The sequence below is a fragment of the Solea senegalensis genome, linkage group LG18 (assembly GCF_019176455.1).
Source record: "Solea senegalensis isolate Sse05_10M linkage group LG18, IFAPA_SoseM_1, whole genome shotgun sequence".
Lineage (NCBI taxonomy): Eukaryota > Metazoa > Chordata > Actinopteri > Pleuronectiformes > Soleidae > Solea > Solea senegalensis.
The window spans coordinates 1,300,001-1,326,242 of NC_058041.1; the positions used below are offsets into that span (position 1 = coordinate 1,300,001).

General features: G+C 41.5%; 1 protein-coding gene across 2 annotated transcripts in view; it reads left to right on the plus strand.

Moving 5' to 3' along the window:
- The window catches only part of LOC122759300 (putative uncharacterized protein MYH16), a 43,320-nt gene that overhangs the window by 2,368 nt on the left and 14,710 nt on the right, over positions 1 to 26,242 (plus strand). The window contains exons 2-7 of one of the 2 annotated variants that reach the window (XM_044014075.1): positions 5,759 to 5,941; positions 14,626 to 14,853; positions 16,275 to 16,379; positions 18,195 to 18,281; positions 19,448 to 19,593; positions 20,474 to 20,564. In XM_044014075.1, the coding sequence (XP_043870010.1) occupies positions 5,759 to 5,941; positions 14,626 to 14,853; positions 16,275 to 16,379; positions 18,195 to 18,281; positions 19,448 to 19,593; positions 20,474 to 20,564 (840 nt within the window). Of the gene's footprint in view, positions 1 to 5,758; positions 5,942 to 12,053; positions 12,841 to 14,625; positions 14,854 to 16,274; positions 16,380 to 18,194; positions 18,282 to 19,447; positions 19,594 to 20,473; positions 20,565 to 26,242 lie in introns of those variants that run through there. The other variant, XM_044014076.1, reaches the window with a different exon arrangement.

Below are 26,242 nucleotides of genomic sequence, written 5' to 3' on the forward strand. Positions count from 1 at the left end.
CCAAAAAATAAGAAGAAGAGCAAGAAAAAAGGAAGGTGATCTGTATTCATAGACCCCACTAATCACCCAGTGTCAGCTGAGATGGAGTGATGGATGTCACTTAAAAGTTTGTGACCTGCTCTTTTGGTAGTGGTAATCTAGAGGTCCCACGTTGTTTTGTTGAATCCAGAAGAAACTGTATTTGGAAAAGCGGGGGGTAAGAACTTGACTGAAAGCTTGATCCACCTACATCGGCAACCATGCACCAATTGGACATCACTAACCATGTCAACATCCAAATAAATGCTTTACTTCCTTATCCATTTGACTCCCAATGGAACCAAGAAGAACTGAATCTAACAACTGGGACCATAAGCTGTAAATCAAGACAAAAATAGAAGGATTATCTTCTCATAACCTTGTAAACAAACCAGTAGCATTGTCTTCTGATGGCTATTCATTAGAATACAGGTTTAATAATGACTAAAGGTAGTTTCTCCAATGATTAGAAAGGAAATGATTGAAATTTAACAATGAATGGAATTTGGTGTTTTATGTCAAAGAGACGGCACTTCTGAAGCGGAGCATCATAAGATATTTACTGTACACGGTGAGTTCAGCTGTGTTTCAGTTCAGTGAGTGCAACCGGTCAACCACCGAGCAATTCTGTGAACAAATCTTTTTAATGATTCCCGTGAATCACGTCGCTGGACTCCAAAACAAAAAACAGCTGTTTCTAAGTTGTTTTGCAACTCTCTGAAAACGCTGAGTTAAATATTTCACTTTTCTGTAGCTTATCTTGAGTTGTTTTCAGTAGCGTATTAAACCACTGGCAAAGTGTTAATAGGAGCTGAAATCTGGAACATCTGTGCAAATAAAAGAACGAAATCATGAGATTAATAACCCAGTTGCCTCCTCTTAGACTTGGAATGTCAGGAATCAAAAACACTAACTTTAAGAAATGACTGTAGAAAATGATGTAGAAAAATATAACTGTAAATGAGTTGGTTTCACCCCTCGGGTTTGATCAGAGGAAAATCTCTGAGCTTCAAGTCAAAACATGAAAACTTGGTTTGACTGTAACTCGTATTCATCACGTCAAAAAAAGAGCGGTTGGATGGAGACAAAGAGCACATTTCATATTTGCTATTTGCGACAATGGCTCTGGCTTAAGAGGCTGAGCCCTGTGATCATGCTAAAGGTGAACCATTGATGTGTCACATTCGTCTTCCTCCACTGTTGCCGGCGTCCGTGTGCAGAGCGACGTTGAGTGCGGCGGTAAATCCTGCACTGACAGGTAAATATGTCGTGTGTTTGAACTGAGTGGAGGCAAAGGAAGTTCAGGTGTGTCAGCAGTCAGAGGCTAATGACGACTAAAACACACTCGTCCTAAATCTTACTTTGGATTACATGGCAATTACTCACGAACACTTAAGCGCGGTGATGCAACATTTTAGCCGTATTAGTTTCCCGCTGACAAACGACAAAGATAAACTCTCTGTCTGGATTGAGAGAGCTGAGCTAATGACAGCTCTTTTCTAAACAACTGCTTTATTTCCCCCTCTTTATTCTTTAAATCTCAATCTCACATCAGTTTTTAACTGTATATACGCCCACTTGCTGCTAGTTTAGCTGCTTGATGTTTCGTTTAATGGCTATATGTTAATTTAGCCGCTAAATGCTATGTTCACCATCACATTGTACACATTGTACTTTTTAATATTTTGCCGTAAAAAATTTGTTATTTGTGTGTGCAAAATACCATGTTTTGATTGGTGTTGCTAACAATGGCTATAGCCCAAGATACATTTGCAAGTTCTCAATTGGAACGTGGTAAAGTCGGGGGTGACGTTAGTTCCGATGTAAATGGAACACTTGTTCACAGTGATGTGCTAATTTTGCTGCTAAATACTATATTCACTAGCTATTTGTTAATGTCGCTGGTAATTTCTACATTATGTTCACCAAATATTTGCCAATTTAGCTTTTAAATGCTACATTATGTCCACCTGCACCAGCTAGCTGCTAAATTTTACATTATATTCACCAGTTAGTTTATTATTTAGCTGCTAAATGCTACATTATGTTAACTTGCTATAGCTGGTTATCTAGCTGCAAAATTCTACATTATGTCCACCAGCCAGTTCCTAATTTAGCTTTTAAATGCTAAGGTTTCTGAGATTTCCTGTGACATGTTTGTTGATCTTTTAAACCTGGTGGAGTCCATACAAGTTTTGGAGTCATTTGATATATTGTAATTATGTTCTGAATTGTTGAACTTTTTGGCTAGCATGGCAACTACTGACAGACGCTTAAGAGCAACGCCACTTTTCCCGTCTTAGTTTCCTGCTGTCAAACAAAGGGTTGAGAGATAAACTCAATGTCAGGCTTGATAGACCTGAGCTAATGACAGCTACTTTCCAACCAGCCTTCAAATCTGCTTTCCCTTTTTCTTCTTTTTCTTCAGATCTCAGTGTCGGAAAATTAGCTCACGTCTGTTTTTCCACTGATGGAAACTACAACATTTTTGTTTGTGCGTCGGAAGTAAAGCCAGATTTACTTGTAGGATCTTGTTAGGTGGTTGGAGTGAAAAGAGAAAAAGTTCTTTTTGGATTTTGGAATGGAGTGTGAAGTCATGCAGTCAAACCACTGTGCTCTGCAGGAAGCATTAGTCGCTTTGAGCATTGCATGTAGGTCAAGGTGGTTTAAAATGCAGTAAATATGTGGGTATTTAAGGCCTGAAAAGCTTTTTAATGTTAAGAATTCAACACAGACTTTAAAGACCTCATGTGTTTTGTATGTACTGTACATGTACAGACGAGTACATATAAAGCACTTCTTCATAACTGCATTCTCCTGATGTTTAAAGGGGTTATACTGTGAAAAAATATTTCTCCAAAACTTCTGCAGAGTTTCTCCTGCCAGTTCCTGAGTCTAATCTCTGGAAAATGTCTATGTGAGCTCATGTGTCTTTATTTGGCTGTTGATTCGCTTAGTAGAAATATTATTGCTCTACAGATTAAAATTAGCTTGTGGCTAAGTTTGGTGCAACCACAAACCTGCTGCTCACTGTCCCTGTCAACTAAGCTAATGACTAATGACTACTACTATGATAAATGACAGTAGATACCCAGATGATCCTCTGCTGCGTTCAGAATCTCTGTACTGAATTGTCCAGACACAGAGTTCACATCTGAATTTCAGTTCATGATACAATTAATACTGTTAGCAAACAGTGGCTTATTTAGCTAACCAACAAGCACAATTAACAGAACATGTATGGGACTGGTGTCATACATGCTAATTTCCAAATTACCTGAACCGCAATTTGCTAATTTAGCCATTAAATGTTCATAGTAGTTGCTAGTGTAGCTGCTAAAATGTATGTTTTGTTCAGCAGTTATATGCTAACTTAGCTGCTTCTTTGCTAAGTTTGCTGTTATTTATATCAGGTAGTTGCTAATTTAGCTAAAACCAAATAATGTTCACTACCCTGCTAGTTGCTAATTTATCTATTATGTTCAACAACTATTTGCTAATTTAGCTTCTAAATGCTACATTATGTCCACCTGCCAGCTGCTAATGTATATGTCAATTGATGTATGATGTCCACTAGCTAGCTGGCCTTTTTGCCACTTAATGCAATGATATGTTCTCCATATATTTGCTAATTTAACTCCTAAATGCTACTCTAAGTTATATTATCTCTCTGTTATGTTCTATGACCAGCTAGTTGCTAATTTAGATGCTAAATGCTATGTTATGCTATGTTATTAGTTCCCATTCTTCTGTTAAATGCTGTTATGATCACAGCTAGTTGCTAATTCATCCATGAAGTGCTACATTACTCTCACCTGCCTCAACACACAGCATTTGATACATAAAGTAGCAACTAGGCTACTTTATTTATCAAATGTTGTGTGTTGTCTATCAACTATTGACTGATTTAGCTCCTAAATGCTAATTATGGTCTCTTTATTATGACCAGCTAGTTGCTAATGGTGCCTTTAGATGTAGTTCACTGTGTTTTTGTTGATGTTTTTAAAGAAAATGTTTGGGTCCATAGAGGTTTTGAGGTCTGTCAGTGATATGGAGTTCTGAATTGTTGAATTTTTCCCAGGAAAAAAGTTTTAGAAGCACAAAGTGAGTTAAGATTTCTTAGGGAGGAAAAAAAGGAGCAATAATAAGAGAAGAAGAGTCTTCTGGTTTCCATATTTGCCTTTGCCAATGTTCTGTTCATCACTTTACAAGGAAAACGGGCGTATTGACATAATGTTTTTCATTTTTATTCACGAAAATACCAGTTTTTGTTTATCATATCTTGCAGCTCTTCAGTTTGCTGACAGAAGCTAAAGAGAACTAGCGATAAAAGCGTTCACACTCTATCTGAATATGATTTGAATCAGATTATATTCACGGCCAGTACTCATATGTGTCTCCAGTGTCCACAGTCTCTCTTGTCGAGCTCGTTTTTCAGCCGCGGCACAGCGTGTGCGGAACATCACTGCTGTTTACATCGGTCTTGCGGCGTGACAGACGTCTGTTTACACTGCGAGTCTGGTTCCATGTGAGTCTGGTCTCTGCAGCGCTGGAGGTTCTGCTGATAGGGAGGACAGCTCTCAGTCCAGAGCAGTGACATTTTTTACTTTGTTTGTCTGCAGCCTCTGAAGTGACTGAGCTTCTTCTCTTGGCCTTTGACCTCTGTACCATGTAGTGATCCTAACCAGAGTGAGAGAACTGTGTTTGTTTTATTTTGTTAGAGTGAGATGTTAAAAACTCATTTACAGCTTCATAACTCAACATTTGTCTCTTCGTCAACAAGTTAAAGCTGGAGTAGGCAACATATTATTGTTATTAATGATCTTTAATCCCATAATAACATTTCAGGATAATGTAGGATTCATGTAAATCAAGTAATCTGAGGGAGAACAAGACTTCTGCTGCTCCTAGTACATAATTAGTACATAACAAGGGTTCTCAACCCCTAGGCCAGGATCCAGCAACAGGCCTTGATATGTTTAGAAGTATTTAATCCTTCCAAAAGCACCGGATAAAATGGACACCAGTGGTACTCCATTACACCATTTCAATTGTCTGCTCCTTTTAGTGAAAAAGCTTGGGAATCACTTTTATAGAAATATTTAAGATACGGCTCTGGATGTTTGAAAAAAGTTGACAAAGTTGTACTTATGTACAAAATTCACATATCTGTTATTTTACTTTGTTATTTATATTTCTAGCAAATTTTACTTTTACTCCAATACATTTCCTCTAACTCTCTTTGTTACTAACAAATAAAATCAGAAGAAGAAAAGCTGTTTTACACGACAGTTTTCACCCATTCACACGCTGCAACATGGGGCTCAGTGTCTCATGTAGACTAGCAGAGACAGGAATTGAACCCACTACCTTCCAGGTTGAAAGACAACTGGCCCTACCACTGATCCACCATGGCTCAATCCTGACTCCTTAATACTTTTACTTCTAAACCTTATCAGAAAATTACATGTTGATCCTTAAGGACATTAAATGTCATAAACCTTAAGACTTTTTACTTCAGTAATATTATATAGAAATTAATTTTCTGGTAACATACTCTAAAAGTATCACTTTTAAGGTACTATTATATCTTAAAAGAGCTCCTGGTTAGAAAGGCAGGAGCTCAGAGAAGAAAGTTTGATGTCGTTCCAGAGAAAAGAGAAGAAGCAGCAGGAGTTCAGAGAGAGAGAGAGAGAAAGAAAGAAGAAGAAACTGTGTGTGTGTGTGTGTTTGGTTTCAGGTCAAGTCTCTGTCGCTGCAGCAGCAGAACTTTCACACACAGGATCCAGGGATGAGGGAGCGAGAGGAGCTGAGGAGAGCCATCGAGCAGAGCGAGCGACTCCTCACCAAGGTGCAGGAGCTGGAGCAGCAGAACTCTGAGCTGCACGAGGCGAGGAATGAAGCCGCCGTCAGACACCGAGCTGTGAGTCTCACCCTCTCATTTCTCAAAAAAACCTTTCCTCTTTTGTTTCACTCACTCGATACTTGAGGATTTGTTGTGCTTAAGTCTGAGTTTCTGCTCGATAAGGGATTTCGTTTTTGAACGTGGTCATTACAGCCGCCGTGGCTGGATGAAATTAAGTGGATAATGATAGAGCAGACGCAGTCGCTGCTGCTGTGTTGGAGCTCGTTTTAATGCTGCGCCGGCTTTTTTACTCGTGTGTTGACCAGTTTCCAGCTGATGGGTTTTATAGAGATGCTGCTGATGCTGCTGATGCTGCTGATGCTGCTGATGCTGCTGCTGATGTGAGGAGGCAGCACACTCTCTCTGCTTCCTGGCCTCAGACACACGTTGTGACAGAGGATGACTGGATGAGGGGATGAGGTGTCACCAAGCCCTGAAACCCTAACATTCCTGTTTATCAGGGACGTAAAAACAGAGAAGGATGTGCTGATTTCTATGCGTTGAAAAATCACCGGTTCTGATGTTAGAAAACAGACAAGTAACCTTTAATTTAACCAGAATATTTTGCAAGAGTTTCCGGGCCTAAGACGGGCAGTGAAATTCAAAGTTCTTCTTTTTCCCCCCGAGGGCCGAATTGAAGCACAAATTATCAGAAGAGTACGTAGAGTTTTTGTCTTTGATCCCAGGACTGATGCTTATTGTCAGTACCAAAGGTTCTAGGCGAACTCTTCCAGAAAAACAAAAGAATCTGACAGTGAGAAGACACAGATGACTCATTCAGAGCCAAAATGGCAGCAATGACAGAATACTTCTGAACTCTGATGGTTCTGTGTCTGTGGTCTGGGGGTGGAGTCTGGGGTGGAGTGGCTCAGTGGTTAACACCGGTACCCCTGTGTGCGAAAGACATCATGGTCGCAAGTTCGACTCCTGGCTGATTGTACTGAAAGTCTGTTTCTCCTGCAGCTTAAATTCTCCCAGATCAGTTTTTATGGTCTTCATTTCAGCAGAGTGTGGTCTGCAGCTTCTCTCTTTTCCTCTTTTATTACCGTTTTATGGAAAACAATAACTCCTTTATCGGAATCACCAGGTGTGCTCTGGCTCCCGCTGCATGTTTTCTTTACTGCTCCGATTCGCCCGACCGTAAATAATGAAGGTGAAGTGTGGAGGAGACACATCGAGCGGTGTAATTCATCGCTCGCAGCAGTCTCGTTTGACTGCAGTGGGAAATGTGAGTCCTTGTCAGAGCTGGTTAGTGCTGCTGCTGCTGCTGCTGCTGCTGCTGCTGGAAATCTTCCAGTTTTCCAGGAGAGGCCTGTCCAGTTCCTCATTATTCCCGTTATCATAAGAGGCGGAGGAGACGACTCGTCCGTCAGCGGCGGTTTTATGAATCCTTGCTCCTCAGTGCAGCTTCGTCCTGAAAGGTCACCGCTTATTTTAAAAAACCTCAAACCTCTGCACAGCTGATCACACACAGAGCAGCAGCAGCACACAGTGATGCACGTGAACATCAGATTATACATTTTCGTGACATTTACAGAAATAACCAGACTATAATCCAACTTTAATCCTGAGTCATCAAAGTGTGGGTTTCAGAGAAAATATAAAACACACTACACACAGTGTGTACTGTCCCTTTAATGCTGAAATCGACTTTAATCTCATAACTCAATAATCAATAGATCATTTTTGATCTTTTTTAAACTTTTTTTTACTTTTTGTCTTAAACTTGCCATCATAATGTTCCAAAAATCCACAATGTCTGTATGCTAATCTAACCCAATCTAATCTAATATAATCTAATCTACTCTACTCTAATGTCATCAAATATAGTCTAATCTAATGTAATCTGTCTTTATTCTAATACTAATCTACTGTAATCTAATCTAGTCTAATGTGAAATAATATAAAGAAAATGTGTATTAAACTTGTCATTATGATAATAGCAATCAAATTATCCATAATCTCTTTATACAAATCTAATCTAAATAGTTTTTGTTTTAAATTCTCATTATGATGTTCCAAAAATCCACAATGTTTGTATACTAATCTAATCTAATCTATCTAGTCTCGTCTAATCTGACTACCTTTTCTTTCAAATTTGTCATTATGATGCTAAAAAGCAATAAAAAAACAATAATCTGTCTTTATATCTGCTCATTTAAGACTTAGTTATTCTCGTAGTTACAGTGATTTTTTAAAATATTTATTTGTAAATAACGGTCGGAAACAAATTTCATCCTCTCCTGATTCTTATTGTAAACAGTGTTGCAATAATTCAGGAAACATTTGATACCAAAACTAAAAATTCATTCAAACTAAAAGAAGTCGTCAATCACATCTGTCTCCAGCGTCTCTACGCAGACGTTCACCTGAGGCTCACCTCACCAATTAGTTCATGTTTCCAGTTTTGTCCGTCCCCCCTCGTCTTTGAACATTAAGACAGTCCTTCGTCCTCCTCTCGTCTCCTCGTCTCTCCACTGTCTTTTGTCTCACAGTTTTTTTTTTGCCTTTGGCCTCAGAAACTTCAGAGTCGCTCCACACTGACAGTTTTTCCACATGCAGCGCTGAAGCATCTGCAGAAACGCTCCACATTTATTTCCCATTAACAGTAATTAAGGGGTAAATAGTGGACTTTTCTCTGCTTAAATCCATTTGTACCAAAGATGTTTTGGAACAAAAAAATCCCCTCTTTTCTCCCACTCAGTTCTTGCAGATTCTCATTTAGTTTTATTATCCGTTTTATTGGTGTTTTTGTGCTGCACTTGTGAGTAAGTGTAGTTTATAATAAAGAGCATGTGGTCATCATTTTTCATCTGGTGACCTCCAGCAAGAATCTCATGTTTCATTGTCATTTGTTGTTTTTTGTTTGTTTGATTTTTAACAGAAAACCGAAATACTGTCTTAGTCCGACTAAGACTAGCTCGATTTTAGTCCGACTAACGTGTTAACATGACGTTAAGAAAACCGAAATACTGTCTTAGTCCGACTAAGACTAGCTCGATTTTAGTCCGACTAACGTGTTAACATGACGGAAATACTGTCTTAGTCCGACTAAGACTAGCTCGATTTTAGTCCCTAACGTCTTTAATGACGTAATAAAACCGACAGTTAGCTCGATTTTAGTCAGACTAACGTGTTTACATGACGTTAAGAAAACTGAAATACTGTCTCAGTCCGACTAAGACTAGAAACCACATTCATAAAACCATCGCTATTCATAAAATAAGTCATCTAGCTCGATTTTAGTCGGACTAACGTGTTTACATGACGTTAAGAAAACCGAAATACTGTCTCAGTCCGACTAAGACTAGCTTGATTTTAGTCGGACTAACGTGTTTACATGACGTTAAGAAAACCGAAATACTGTCTCAGTCCGACTAAGACTAGAAACCACATTCATAAAACCATCGCTATTCATAAAATAAGTCATCTTTGGATCTTGATTTTTGGTTGAAATCAAACATACATTGAGGGGTGGGGATTCGTTACTGATCTCTGATTCGGTCGCAATTCACAAAGTCCTGATTGCGTCTTTGAGTGTTGAGAAAAGCATAATTGTGTTATTATTATGATGTATTATTATTATTATTATTATTATTATTATTATTATTATTATTAATAAGTCTGATTTCCAATTTTATATTTGGATATTTTGAATTTCCGTGCCAGTTTGACTTGCTTATGAAAGAGTAGATGGCAAAGTAACAAATATGCGGACTTAGCTGTTAGCTTAGCTGTTAGCTTCCCCTGTGATAACATAAGATTATAGCGGGCAAGTCTGTGCAAAGGATACAAGAAATGGCAACATATTTAAGGGTTGCTCAAATATTTAAGGGTTTTTTGAATCAATATCAAATCCTTGATACTTTAATGACATGAATTGAAAAAGCTTTGTGGATAATTCACAGCTTCACTGAGCCTCGATCCTGGTTGAAGTGGCTTCTTTTTTTCCCCCTTTTCTTTCTCTCTTTTTTTAACAAGACTCCAAGATTGATATCTTCAGTTGAAAGCATCTGGCAGCTGAACCCACAACCTCCTCTTCCCTCTGGTGTTATCACTCATCTTCCCTTTAGCATGTTAAAAGGCAGCTGGTAATTAAATACCAGGTTTTCTACCTTGGTGGAGGCACCGACAGAACATTCTCAGAATATGGGTTTCATTTGGAATGAAGTCGTCGAAACGACGGCGCAGATCGTCTGTGTAACCAGAGGCTCTTCCTGTGATCCTTTCATCTACTGTAACCCATGTCCTCCAGTTACCTTATGACTGTAATCACTGAGAATGTAAGAGTCAGGAAACTGTTTTTTGTGTTTGGTGCATTTGTATGATTTAAAAAGAAGAAAAGCTCCGTACAGTATTTGAATGATCTGATTCTGTGGCGGTTGTTGGTGTTGGACATGAGTGGAGTCTGCAGCTGAGCTCAGTGTCCTGACTTCCAGTGGGAGTGGGAGAAAGAGATCTCTCTGTGCCGCCTCCCTGCACCAGAACCCAGACCACATTGTCAAAATAAGACAATCTGAATTCTCGGAAATCCTCAGATTTTCACGTTTGTTGTTGGTGCCTGGACGTCGTCCACAGCTCAGTGGCGTTGGCAGAGTGCTTATCCACGCTCATTTTTAGATCAGCTGTTTTTCTGGCTTTTTATTTGATTTGTTGAGGTCTCGGTGTTCCAGACACAAATAGAATCCTCGTCGCTGCATAACGGCGGCTCTGGAATTTGTGGTGCGTTGAGTTGTTTGTACACAAACTCAGGTGTCGGGGGTTTTTGTTTTTTTGATTGCCCGCTCTTGTCGTATTTGCCTCAAATATGCACATTTTTCAACACGTAAACATACTGGAAGGTGTCGTATAGCACAGAGAGACACTCTCTACGACCCCCCGTGGACCCATTAATGGTGAAAAATGAGTTTTTTTGCACATCTAATAGCTGTAGGTTTTCCTCTCATTCCTCTGCTTTATAGCGTTATTTGTTGCCAATGATTTCCACTTATTTCTTATGTGAGTTTTGTACATAACTCACATCTCGACAGTCGAGCTACAGCGTTGAAGTTGACTTTGCAGTTTCTGCAGAGGTCAGTCGTAAAAGTCAGTAAAAAATTCCACATTCACGACTATTGCATGACTATTTCCAACATCAAGAGGAATTTTACAGCTGAAGCTTCAAAAGCCGGCAATTAAATCTGAGGTGAGCACAATATTGTTGTCATTACAGATTAATAACTCCATGCAAACAACTCAACACAATGCAAATTAAGTGATCACTACACTCTTCATCCAGCCTTGCTCATCAAGTAGGAGGTTCTCAATAAGTCATTTTCTTCCTATAACTCAATAATCAACTATTTTTCTATGAATTCAACCTTTTATGCCTTTTGACAACTCATCACTTTCGGCCTTCTGATGCATTTACAGTCTGTTTTGTTGACTCGTAGCGGCAGAGTTTTTGGCACGTGGCACATGTTATCATTATCATTATTAGCCCATCTCTATTTACAACATCGACAGTTTAGCTTTAAGAAAATCAAGGTCTGGAATTGTGCAGTTGAAGCATAAAAAGGTGGCAATTCAATCTGAGGTGAGAAGGATATTGTTATGTCGTGGTTGAGCAATAACTCCATGTGAACAACTCAGTGTAAATGTAGTGATCTGAGAGATAAGTAGACGTCTGCTCCTCCTCAATAAGGAACACTTGATCCTAGAACTCAATAATCAACTACGTTTCTATTAATTCAACCTTCTACGACTTTGGACAACTTATATTTCCGCCCGTACTCATGTATTTACAGTCTGTTTTTGTGAATTTTTGGCACCTGGCACTTTGGTTATCATTATAATCTCTGCCACTCTAACCCCTCTGATGTAAACTGCAGATATGAAAGTGCTTAGTCTAGTGTGTGTGTGTGTGTGTGTGTGTGTGTGTCTTGGCCGCTTCAAGAAAAACATCCACACTTGGACGTGAGCGAGGCACAATATGCCCCGTTGTTCTCGCTAAGATGAATGCCGTGGCATTGTGGGGGGGGCGTGGGCGTGTGCGCGTAAGACATTTATGTCAATTATAATGTAGACTGTGAGGAGAGCAGGCATTTTTCCACTCTGGAACTGTGCCCTGGTTTTCCTCGTCTCTCTGTGTTCGTGGCGTTTGATGCTTCGTCTCTTTTCGAGGATTTTCCTCCCTGGACTGACATCCAACACTGAGCGGCCGCCGTCCCAGTGGGACACCTGGATCCACCTGAAACTCTGAGGAGGCACCTGTTCCTGGGGGAGGAGATTATCAGAGCAGGGAAAGTCGTGGTGGTAAAACAAGAGTTTTGTCTGAAAGTGGACTGAGCAGCAGCTACCTGCACATGCTGGGAACCGGCTGTGAACCGGCTGTGAACCATGTACTTAGGAATGTTTGGATTTCAGCGGCGTATCCCAGCCAGCGCAACCTAAACAAGACAAGATGAACAGAGGAGACGAAGGAAGGCTCTCACAAAGACCAGGGTGAAAGATTAGGTGCAGTGTTGAAGAAAGAAAGAAAGAAAGAAAGAAAGAAAGGGAAATATGTTGTGTGAGAGAAACTCTGGGATCTGATCCTGCTGCGAAAATCCACCTGGAACAACCAGAACCAGCTGTGAACCAAGAGAAGGACGAGAAAAAAAAGGAGAAGGGATTAGGCCTCTACAGTAAGAACAGACGGGCAAGTCGCTACATCCCCAAACAGGTGGAGTCTGCACTGGGAGGCGGTTTATAGACTTCACAGCATCATCATCATCATCAACAACATGATGTCTGTGAGGCAGCGCCAGCGCCGCAGCTCGCTGTCTGACGACTCTGAGGAGACCAATGGGAACCACGCAGACCCTGGACCAGAGCCAGAACCTGAGGAACTGGACTGGGATGGCTACAGTACCACACTGGAGCACCGGCTAGCAGCTGTGGGTAACGGATGCTGGTTTATGAAATATTTAATGACGCCAAAAGATATTTTGACAGGACAGTGAGTGTGAGGGGGTAGAGGGGGGCGGAGACAAGCAGCAAAGGATCATGGGTTGCTGCTCATGTTCTAGGCCCTGAAGCTACCATGTGTTACCATCCAAATGATCTGCCATTTTAAAGCATTTACAATAATGATGTCCATTGTGTGGGTTATCCAGGAGAGTGACCATGTCTTACACACTAATGTAGCCCAGTCAGAGCTGAACTGGTTGCTATGGCGACCCAATGACAACCACCAAAGTGTTGGTGTTGATTCTTCTCGCAACTTTGTTGGGCATTTGCGAGTGTCACTTTTCAGGAGTTATATTCTGTGTTGGACGTTCTGGACGATGAATGACTACGATGCAATAAATGACCTCATCTCTGATAGTTATTTATTATTATATGTTAAGTTTATTATTCTAAGTTTTTCAGGTGCTTTTCAAGGTTTTCTTTCTGTTTTGTAAAAAGTTGTTTTGTTTTGATTCTCATGGCCATGGTACTGGTCAACGGCGATGGACATCTAGAAACACTTTCCATACGTTTTCATCAGGTTTTGTTTTACTCCAAAAAAGCTGATACAAAGAAAGTTTGTCCCGTACACCAAAGATCGCGTACTACAACTAGCAACAACCTCAGACGCTACACGACATGTTTCAGCTGCTTTTCAAGGTTTTTCCTGAAAAGTTGCGTTTTTTTTTGAGGCATTTTGTGTTCTGGAACATAGTGTTTTGTAAAATGTCATTTTGTTTTGATTCTCCACGCCACAGTAATTATACAGTACTGTATACTTACACTTGAAGTGATTCATGTCTATGTGTTTTAAGGTGCATCACTTCCTGTGTTACAATCACAGTCAGCATACCTGCACCAACAGCTGTGTGCACTTCCTCCGTGTTTGACGATCTCGTGTTACGGTCACACCTGTTCAGCTGTCATCGTTTGTTAAAGGTGCAAAACAGCTGAGAGTGAAAATGATGTGAGACAAAAACTCAAACCCCAAAAAAGTGCAGGCAACCCAAAAAAAACTCAAACCAAGTACTTTTATGGAAATAAATGCAGATGGAAATGTGGTCGCCTGTTCCTGTCGCAAAAGCCCAGATATTTGGGTTTGCTATTAGCTCGTTCCAAATGCTTTGCCCATGATGACTGGTCCATGAGAGAGTAACAGTAACCAGAGCCGGCGCTCGCACTCAGCGCTTTCACTCCTGTTATGGATGGCTGTCGACTAAGTGATGTGGTGTTTTGGTAGAACTCGCTTATCTGGTCAGCAACGCTACGTCACCGCTGCAGCTCTGCTACAGTATATTAGCACAAGTGCAAACTAACAAAGCCGGGTGTCTTTTGACTCGGGGGTGGATAAGTTTCATCTTGTGCCATAACCTGTGGTAAGAGCCTCTTGAATGAATTGCTTTTATTTGCTTCAGCGTGTTTCATTACCACTAATACCCTGATGTTCACCTTTTATTCTCTTAATACCTTGATTTTTTTTCTTACCTCGTTTGACCTCACTCCTTTTCTTTCCCTTTTTTTTTGCAAAAAAAAAACTATGGTACGTGTGCAGATACGTCTGAATCGTGCAAAAGTTATGTAATATGATCATTCTTGAGGTTATATTGAGAGCAAGACGGTGTACCAGAGTTCTGAAATGCAGCAGTGATTCTGTCTCAGTGGTAAACTTAACACAACATCGCATGAATACATGAATTATCTGTAACTGTAAGTCTGTGCTGGTTGGTCTCCAGGAGCAGGAGTGCGCCCAGGCGTCCGAGCAGCGCTGTGTCCAGCTGGACAAGGCTCGGCGTGAACTGGAGCGGCAGCTGTCGGGCTTGTCCGAGTGTCTGGACGAAGAGAAGGCCTGTTCGGCACAGCTGGTCCTCCAGAGGGACCGGCTGGAGGTGGAGTGCAGCAGCCTGAGACGAGACCTGGACGAGCTGGACAGTGCTCTGACTGTGGCTGAGCAGTGTAAACAGGTAGGCTGTTATGTAATCTCCACCACACTGAGCTGACAGTATATCATGAAGGATGAAGTCTGTTTTCTGACTAAAGTATTTCCATAATGTACCAATGGATTTTAGTTTAGTTTTAGTTTTTTGAGGTTTAATTTACAAACTCTCAAGAACAGAATATACAGAGAACAGAAATAGAGAGAACCTTTCATTTGATGACAAAAAGGATTAGAATGACATAGATGTAGTTTGTAGATGAGTCATGGTACGAGTTTTGTTCCCCAACACGTGTGCATTGCTATGACTTTAACGATATACAGCGCTACCACCGTTCCTACCCTGAATTAGTATTAGATTAATGTTGGCATCACTTCCAAATATGTTTGTTTTTATTATGCGTAGCTGCCGAGCGACAGAGAGCAGATGACGGACAGATGAGTTGTTGCTGGTGTTTGAGAGCAGATTTATTATCAAGTGGGAAAAAAACAGTCCCCAAAACCCATTAAAATGTTTTTTAATCACGACAAACTGTCTCGGAGGCTGCTTTGACATCTCCGTTACAGCCCCCTTCACCAAACCCCTTTATCTTCTTTACTGAGGGGTATTAAAGGATTAAGATGCTATCTCACCTCAGGAATGCCGTAAGAATGCACTGTACTCTCTGCGCTGCATTGTCAGGTCGGAAAAAACGGGCCCGACGTGCCGCTGCTCGAGCCTCTGCAACTCCATACCTATCAATTAGATCTGTGTCACTGCATTAAGGATCCCGATCCTCCAGTTTTATCAAGCTGCTAATTGTTTCCCCCACGTGGGGAAGGTCACTGTAACAGAGAGGTGTGAGACGACTCTGGCGACTGTCGATGCAACAAGACCGGGCCTGTGTGGAAGCAAGAGTTGACACAAGCCTTTGAAAAAGAAATGACGTGACCCTCATGTCTTGTGTCTGTGGTATGCTGTCAAAACAGTCGTTAACACCTGGATGCGATTGATCCAAAGGCGCTACATCTTTTTTCGGTGCATGGAATTTGCTCATAAGTCTGCTTTTGGAAATTTATTGTCGCAACATTTGTGGTTGTTTTTGAAGAGTAGGCGTACAAAGCCACCAGTCAGCTGACATGCATTTGCTGCCCGATGCTCTAAACTATCACACATGTCCCGTCGGGGTCCTCGGGTCGGCGGCGGCGGCGTTTTGCAACACGGAGACAAAATTTATGGCATTTGTTTCTGTCATGAAAGGAGACTCTTGTTTTACAGTGTGGCAGAGAAGACCATGCTGCACTAGCCATCATGGCCGATGATGAAAACATTTGTAACCAGACAAAGATGAAAGGTTTCAGCGGCACTAGCAAGTTATCTGACATCTGCTGGTGGACGCAACACATCCCTCGCGTTCACTAATGGCTCTGCTGATGGAAAGTCTTTATCTGCGTCCTTTTCCTGTCCAGTTGTCAGACGGCGAGGCGAGGAGTCTGTCGGAGCAGCTTTATCACAAGGACAAGGAGGTGCAGAAGCTCCAGAAGGAGAAGGAACATCTGGTGGAGCTCAGTCAGGTGAGATCACAGTGATAGAGCTGTTACAGGCCATTACGTTCATTTAATACCGTGCTTCCATGAAGCCGGGAGACTCCAGAAAAACAGCACGAGTCATAAATGGAGCAGTACGTGGTAACATAGATCACGTCTCCCTCTGACATCACACGGGTTATTTAAAGGTTTGTCTCTTTTCAAGAATTTACAGAAAATGAGGGGAAATCAAAATGAAAATGTGTTCGTTTTGCTGGCGTTTGGTTCCAAATTGTAACCTTCACCACATGAAAATGACGCATATTCTACCTTTTTGGGCTTCCATCTTCTCTGCAGACATTGTACACATGTGCGGCGCAGGCCTCAGAGAGTGTGGAAATAATTCAGTTGTCATCATAGAACTTTAAGTATGTGTAATTTTAAAGTTCAGGACTTAATATATCTACGATTAAAGAACAATGAAGAGAACGGCCATGACAGGCTGCTGAAAAACCACTTCAAAACCAGTCAAGACTAACTCTGAGTTTGTTTTGACTGGCTGGGTGGAAGGAAGGATGATCGTCAGATAGACAGTAAGTCATTTGGGCACCTGGTGTTTTGGCCTTTTAGATAGATGTCCGGTTGGTTGGTTGGTTAGTTGATTGGTTCTTTGCTTGCTTGGATGGGTGGCTGTTATCTGGCTGGATATTTTTTGGTTGGTTGTTTGGTTAGTTAGTTGTTAAAGAGCTGCCTGGCTAGTTTGTGGATATTTACCTGGATGGATGGATAGTATTTTGTTTGTTTGTTGGTTGGACTTCTGGCTGGCTGGATTCGTTGGTTAGTTGGTTGACTGGTTGTTTGTTCGGTTGGTTGGTTGGTTGGTTATTTGGTGGATGGCTGGCTGGCTGGCTAGTTTGTGAATATCTACCTGGATGGATGGATAGTATTTTCGTTGGGTGGATAGATGTGTGGCTGACTGGCTGGACTGGTTGGTTATTTGGTTGACTGGTTGTTTGCTTGGTTGGTTGGATGGATGATTGGCTGCTATCTGGGTCAGTTGGTTGGTTGGATAGATGGATGCATGATGGATTTGTCAAACTACTGGTTCCAAATTGAAGAGTGAACAATGTTTTTTACTGTAATGCGTACAAAAATCTGTTATTATAAAGTTGTTTTTGCATTAGATTCAGTGTAAAGTCTGTAAGTCTCAGTTCAGTCGATATTTGTCACAGCGTACAGAGATACCTCACTTACCGCCTGACTGAGAGGAAAACAGAAGCATACGTCCTGAAGATCTGCCAAAAGCCCAGGACTGGAGATAAACGTGCTGCCTATCACCTACAGCAGCAGCATTCTTTCAAAAGTGGGGCAGACGCTTTGAAATGGATAGAAATCATAACATTTAACGGCCCCATCGTGTTCTATGGCAGCAATTCCTCCCAGATGCTTTGACCAACAGTAGCCTCCTTCATTGTGTAATGTGTGGGAGCAATTTAGCCTCAGACCTCATTATCCTCCTGCTATTTGTTGAACATGTCGTACATTATTAATTCGGCTCGAGGAAACATAATACGGATCATCTTGGCACCGCCGGAGCTCTCACAGCTGTTTTAGAAGAATCACGGAGTTTGACGTTCGTTCCGAGGCTTTTGTTGCCAGTCGATGAAAAGCCGGAGAGAAAACGTCTGATCCATCAAATCAAACTGGAGATGACTTCTGACATTCTCTCTGCAACCAAACATCTCCCCATCTTTCCGAGCAGCAATGTGGCAAACAGATGGATGTGAATCAGCGCGCTGGATGATCAGTGAATTAGGGGCACATGTGCAGCCCAGACTCAGACATCTTGTTTCACCCCAACAGCAGGCCATCGAGGACCTACAGAGCGAGGAGGAGAAAGTGAACCTTCTGACCAAAGAGAAGACCAAACTTCAGATGCAAGCTGAAAATGTAAGTACAGAATATTCCTTATAGCATTAATATTTTTGCATTATTCTCTATTCAATACCACAGTCTCTTAGATTTTTGGCTCCATTTTAGCTTGGAAATGTTTTAAAATGAAGCTTTTTGTGGCAAAACATTGAACGTTTTGAAGCCTTGAGTATAGAACTTTTTTTTAAACCAGAAGAAACAATATTTGGTGGAGTTGGGGCGAGCTTCTCTGAGATTTCATCTACTGAAATATGACCTACAACTGCAACCAGGCATCTAATGAACGGATTAGCTGTCAATCACATGGCGTCCATTCTCATAAAATCTAATTATTATTTTCTACCATTTCAAAAATGGAAGTCTTTTTGACCTGAAGATACAGAGTCCATACATTTGTCAGGAAACTGTTTCTAGACATTAATATTAAAGTGAGAAGTAGGCTAATTCAGTGGTGTCACCCCCTGGTGGCCATTCAAGACAATACAGGTTTCAGATTCAGGGATGTGCAGACCAAATCTTGACGTATCACACTTCAAATATATCCTTTGTCATGCTTCCTTGTTCCACCATTGCTCTTCCTTTTTAATCTGTGATGTGCATTTCTTTAAAGGTATATGTATATATATATATATATATATATATATATATACATATATATAAAGTATTACTGATGCATTATTTTAGACAAATCTTCATCTCAACTTTAAAATACAAAGAAACATCAATAAGAACAAAAGAAATGCTTCAAAAAACATACAGTGTTCTTTTTTTACTGCAAATTTTACTGCAAAACACTGTGGTAATATTAAAGTTATGGACTGAATATTTGACAGTGATATGCGGAATGGAAACTCAAGGTTGTTTCCCTTAATTGCAACCCTGTTAGCCAATAGGCTTTGGCAAATCCAGGGGGGAACATTGAACACATGTAATTTTACACATAAAAATGGTCAAATGTAATATACGGTCAATGAAAAACATATCGATTACCGGCAGAAATTATTTTAACTACCGGCAGTTATCGTTAATAAAAAAAAAGAAAGTATTAGTACCCATTTTGATCTTCAAAAACCTTGGTTCATTCGAACCCTCTGCGTGTAAACGATCCTCTCTGCAGCTGTATGACATTATGATCACAGCATATTGTCTTTTCTACCTCCCTGCACCGTCGTGTTTGTGTTCAGCTGGAGTTCCAGCTGGAGCAGGAGCGCCGTCAGCGTGGCGAGCTGGAGAAGAGCCGGAGGAAGCTGGAAGGTGACAGCCGCTGCTCGCAGGACAGTCTGGGAGAGATGGGGAAGATGAAGAGCGGCCTGGAAGACCTCATCAAAAGGTCAGCCAATCATAACGTTCACCACTAATACAGGAAATCATATGCTGTAAAAGAGAAATTCCAGTTTTGGTCAGTGATAAATCACTTTCTAGTCTTGCCTGTAGTGTTGGTCGGTCCGCCATAACTTCATGGTTTGGTAGGATGAATCCCACTGACTGTGGCACTGTCTGACAATGTTTCTCCATGACTAAGACATTCTGGTGTTGTGGTAAACTGAACAACCATTAGAGTGACTTGGTACAAACATTAATTGTCCCCAGAGGACAGACTCTACTGATCATGTGACCTGATCAGGGAGGTGAGGTACAGCCAGAAGACAGAGACCAGGAGCAGATATATAACCGTTGTGTCAACCCATGCTAATGAGCAAGACCTAGCAAGGAAAGGGCGGGGCAGAAAGTTAGCGTGAAGTTTGTACCACCTGGTAACTTGCAGTTGGTTGCATTGTTGTGGAAATGTTTGTTGATTATTATTATTATTATTAGTGAATAGTTGTGGTCACTCTCAAGCAAGTAGCGCGAGAATATACAAATGATCAGTCAACACGAAAAGCAACAAAAGACACCTTAAAAATCACATTTATCGTATTTATCCCATTTAATCCCGTTTATGGTTTATGGGCTAACGGTACAAGATCATCATAATGAATTCATTTTTACATTAAATTTCTAACAATCTTTTTGATGGTTGTTTAGATTTCCACCCAAATTCTTACCTCTTGCACTAAGAGAGAAATGGCTGAACCGTGGATGAATCTTCCATCAAGTTTCACTGATTGATTTTGTCTTTGTCGATTCCACGAGCATCTCACTTAGCATTACAGTCACCGTGATGTTTAGTGGTAGCGTTGGGTGACATTAGAGTCTCTGTGTCTCTGCAGGAAGGAACTGGAGATCACCAGCACCAGCTCCAGGCTCGAGGCAGAGGAGGCCCTCAACAGTGGACTGCAGAGGAAGAGCAGGGAGCAACAGGTCAGTTCACCAACTTTGTGTTTGTATGAGAGACCGTATGATACTTAAAAACTGTGTTATTAGCAGATGCTGGTCCCAGGTTTGAATCCCAGTTTGACAAACCAGCTCTAGATGTAGCTATCTTAACCAATGACCTTTGCATGTTCTCCCTGTGTGCATTGGCTATCTGTGAGTTCTCCAGGTTCACAGTCCAAAGACTAGGATTTAGGAGATTAGGTTATATGGACACTCTAAATCAGAGTTTCTCAAACCTGGTCTTAGGCACCCAATGCCCAGCATGTTTTAGATGTTTCATTGGTCCACACACCTAATTCAAATGGTCATATTGTCATCAGGCACATCTGAAACATGTAGGGTGGTGGGTCCTCAGGACCAGGATTAAGAGACACTGCTGGTGAGAGGTGTGTTTGTTGGCCTTGTTCCTGTAATGAACTGTTGACCAGTCCAGAGTGAACCCCGGCTTCTGTCCTATATCTGCTAGGATTGGCTCTACATAAATGAAAGAATGAATGTCTGTGAAAGGATGAAGCGTACAGCACTCGATCTGAGAGAGTCTATTTCCATAGTCATCAGGTAGGAGGTAGGAGGACTGGTATGTTCCTGCCACCTGCAGCCTGTAATTTGAGAAGATGTCGTGAAATTGTTTTCAAAGCGCTGCGAAATTACACATCCATAACAAGCACCAGCTGCATATCATGTCTATTCAGTACAGTTTACAGAGGGAAGAAGAACCTGATTCTAGACAGAAACTACCAAGCTATGGTGCTGGATTGTCTTTAAAAACACCCCGACTCAGCGATTCAATCATTGTTCTTGAAGGACATGCGGGGAGCTCAGCTGTAGCTCACAGAAGAACGTGGAGTTGCATACCTGTCTTTCAGCAGAGCTGCTGGGTTCTGCACTGTGATTGGAGAATCACTTCACAGCTCCATGCTTGTCAGGAGATGGTTAGAACATGCGTACCGCCTCCATCCACCCTGATAACTATCTCCTGCTTTCCTCGATGGTGTCACAAGGTGCAGTCGGGGGTGAAAAAGTTCCTACTTTTAAAGAACAATATCACGTGTATATTTTTCTGTTCCTGGTTTCTTAAATGGAAGTTTCCATCTTTGACTGTTCCTGCCACTTTATTCTGTGGCTAAAATGTGATTATGTCATTGACATTTTCCAGGCACGGTTTAGTGGGTCAGTGATTGAAAGATTAATATGCAGGGACCACGTTTGTCTGTCAGTGTCAGGTTGAAAATAAAATCTTGGATTTGCTGGGTTACCCTGATCTGCACTGAAATAAGAGGGTGATATTCAAGCTGACAATATGGGACCCAAGCAGGTTTGTCCATGGTTTCCACTTCAAGCCCTTGCCCACTTAGTACCTGTTCCAGCGTACCTGGGTACTAAGTGGGCAAATTATGCTGGTCCCATATGGTTTCAGTATGTGGGCAAACCCACTTGGGGCCCATATGGTCAGCCCAGATGTGGGGCCCACATGGACACGCTGGCTGATTGTGAGCTACATTACTCAAGAAGATGAGAAGAGATTTTGATGGCAATTTCTGGGGGGTATACTTTATGGCCCAAGGAAGAAATGATTCGATTTTGATCATGTTTCAGATACGCACCAGGAACCAGTTTTGTTTTCTTTCTGACAGGGTTGCACTCCATTTTCACTTCATATTCAGCCTTTTCATTTAAAATGAAAAAGAAAGCATTTCTCATTTGTCTCATCTGCTTCTCATCTGCTCAGTCATTTTACTTCAGTGTGTTTTTATGGTTTTTGGGAATGTAAAAAAAAAAAGCAGCATCAGTGAGTGACTGGTAAATAACCAGTGTGGTTGTAAAAGCTGTGCCACTTTACTGAACCTCAGAACAGCAACAACATTATGGGAAACGCCATCACATTAGTGGCCACACAGATTACGACCAAGAATGTCCATGTGCAGTGGAAAACCACCCACAACAATCAAATCCTCCACCGTTTAGAATGCCGCCATTTAAAGAGCCATCTTAATTATGCCGACTCTGAGAGGCCTTGTAGCACATAATCATTTCATAATCACGATTAGTGCGGCTCTATTTGTTTGGATATTGTCGTTACTCAGTGACGTTTATACTCTGTGCCATCCAGATTCAAAGAATCAAAACCTGTGTCTGAAAGCTTGTGTTTTTTCTGGGTCCGTCTTTTTTGATGGAGCGGTTTAGATGCGGCGCAGCACGCTAAGGCAAGTCCTTTTAAAAGCTCAGCTGGCTGTCGATGCTTTGTTTTTGAGGTTCATCAGAGGAAGAATAAAGAGCGTCTTTGTGAAGTGAAAGGTGATCCCTGTGTCTTTGAGGTTGTTTTTCACATTTACTCAAATACTGCTTTGGCATTCTCCCTTTCTTACAATGAGACTATTATTATTAGAGTATGTGTGTGAGTGTGTGAAGACGCGAGTGGACAGTCCTTCACTTCTGTTGCCCACTCGCGTCTGGTTCTGACGGAAAGGTCACATGAATATATCTATGAAGTAGCCACACATTCATTGTTTTGGTCATTTTCTCAACCTAAATTCCTGTGACAGCTTAGTGTTGGTAGATATGAGATAATTAGTGTGATGATAATGTAATGCATGAGGAAAAGATTACGTTTTTCTCCCTCATGGTGTCACAAACGTCCGTCTTATAAAAACATACCAAATGGTCTTGGTCACACCACAACAATCCGCAAACAAGTCTTCAGATGTTAGGGTTTTTAAAGTGTCTGTAAAGTATCTTGCGAAAGCTGCGACGTGACTTTCAACACTCGCTGGATTGAATTTTCACCTCAAACACTCGGTGAACTACGTCATGTTGATACGACGCGTGTGAAACAGTTCACCCAAAATGTTTCTTTCAAACACTTTTGTAGAAAAAGAAAAAATAGAAAGGATTTCTGTCAGACTGGTCCATTAACAGTAAAGCCTCTAAAGTTGAGCTAAAGTTAACTCATGTTTTCAGGGATTTCTTTTAAGTCTTTTTCACTGATCTACGGTTGAACAGCGTTGGCTTTGATTCTTGTGTCGGACGTCGCGCTCATCACTCTTCCAGTGACGACACTCTCTGACCAATCAGTGGCCGGCAGTCTGTTGACGTCACATTTTAGTATCGTATTGGAACCTCGACAGAGCAGGTACTCAAAAAACCCCACCAGATACCAGGTACTATCACTGAAGTGAGTCGAGTCGAGTGTTGCTACAACTGTATCATAGAAAGCAGCATGAGCTTCATTCTCATGCTTTTATTCCACACATTAGGAAGACAACAGCCAGAGAAACATTGGAAAAATCAAGACTGAATTGAATTTATTCTCCGTCAGCTTAAAGAATTTAATACAACATCGTACCAACTATCCACCAGCTAAAGATAGTTAAAGTTAACGTATTCTGACAAACTGAAAAACGACATATCGCCACCGAGTGTAACGGAGTTAGACACAGTCCATTCACTTCCCTGCTAGTGTTTGTACACTGGGACAGTGGTCCAGTTAAATGGACAGTAGCTGTGAGTGGAAACGTACGGACTGACTCACCTCTTCACTCAACAGTAGTTGACCTGAAAGCAGAGTCTTGCTGAGGGGTCACAGTCCTGCGCTCAGCCCCTTGTTTATTAGACGGTCGTAAAGCAGTTCATCTCCGAGTGTTATCACCGGCAGCAGCAGATACAGCTCAGTCATGACCTGCCGTCTGTTTACTTTACGCCAGATGTTTCTCTGGAAGTGATCTGTCTTACCTCGGCGCAAAAAAAACACACAAAAAATGTATTTAGAACTCCCAAAGATGAAGTAGAGAAGAAGAACAGACTCCTGCTGTGAGGCTGCAGTACCACTGATAGAGGAAGAGGGAGACAGAGAGCAGGACTGTCGCTAAACCCCTTCTGTAATTGGTGAAATAGTGAAAATGTTCTGTTCAAACCTGACAAACAGTGATGTTTGCGGACTTTGGTCCTCACTAAAGTAAAAAAACAACAACAGTGTGTGTGTGTGTGTGTGTGTGTGTGTGAAGAGGACAGAACTTTCCATCATGGTCCAGCTCAGTTTGGTAAAGTCCTGGGTCAGGCTTGCGTTTCGACTGTCTCAACAAGACGCCAAACTTTGTACGAAAATAGTCTGTGGACGTTTGAAAACAACGATCAAAGTAAAGCAAAGTCGTGACATTTTTCTGTAAAAGGCTCCACCCTGACCGTACCATTTTTACCATTTTGACCCTTTTTACTCTGGAACCCTGAAGGAAGGGTGCCAAAAAATGGAACGGTTGGGGGCCGGTTATTTCGGTACTATTCCAAATGGAAACACGCACAAAAAGTACGTAGCATACTGCATATAGACTACAACTACACTCCCTACTGCCACCCAGTGACTCGGAGGAGTATTACTCTACCAGTCACTGCATTGCTGCCATCAACACTGAACAATTACATGCCGACAGTGACTAAATCATAATTTTTGGGATCTATTATGTGACACTGTAGAATTTCCCACAATCGCAGCTCTAACCAGCTCTACTGGGTGGAAACACTCTAGTGTGGACCAAAGCAGGTGAACGTTGCTTCTTTGTGAAGAAAAAGGTGTTTATGTGTAATATTCTGCTCAAACACAGAAGAACAGCAGGGTTTATAGACGTTAGTCCCCACTAAAGCGTCCAAGTATCATTGTGAGGACATTTTTTTACTGAACCCCACAACTGTAAGGGGCTTTTATGGGGGGTTAAGACCTGATTTTAGGGTTGGGGTTTAGTGTTAGGGTTAAGTATTAGCTGTGAGGGTTAAGGGGTTAGGGAAGGCATTATGTCTATGATATGTCCTTAGTAAGTGTCACTGAATTTTTCATGATCTAAAACCTAATTTTTAAAACATTTTCAAATCATTCAAATTTGACACAGTGCTCAGAAGAGTTCGTCTTCGCTTTGCCAGAACTTTAAGGATCTACAGAAAAACTTTCCCTCATGACCAACTTTCCTGACCGTCCACTGCGTGGGAAAAGTGCAATCAAAGAACAGCTGAGCATTGTAAGAAAATCAGGGCGTGTATTCATACATGACTCATTTCCTGTAACTGCTTTAAATTGGGGGAAATCAACAATCCTCTGCTGTACATGACTGTACGCACCTTTTTACCTGCGGTCGACGCCGGGTCAACGGAGAACTTTCATCGCCCGAGCGCGACTTCTTCCCTCAGCTGCTGCCATCTGAAGCCATTTAAGAGAACAAAGCTGCGGCTCCACGAGTGGGGGCCATGTGTGGACAGTATGCTGGACGCTGCAGCAGGGGGTGCACAGACACGCCTTTCAAATTCCAAACAAAACAAAAAGCAAAAAAAAAATAAATTGGCCCCTGTGACTTCCACGGGGAGCAGCGAGGAGGGCAGAGTCTGACAGGATGTAACTGCCCACGAACACGAGCGCCCCCCCCCCACACACACACACACGGACGCACGAGGCCACATCTGACTGTAATTCATGAACAATTATTTTAGCTTTGGGGGAAAAAAAGAATTACCGAGATCAAAACCCTTCAAAGTTTTCTCAGCAGTCACGGGGTTAATGTTTCTGTGGAGGAAAAAGTCACTGAGGGTGAATTTCATTCAGAAAAATTCACACAAAAACAAACACACTGTTTAACTCTTTCTGGTGTCGTGACGTCACCGGGACTCACACTCGCGCTCGCGCT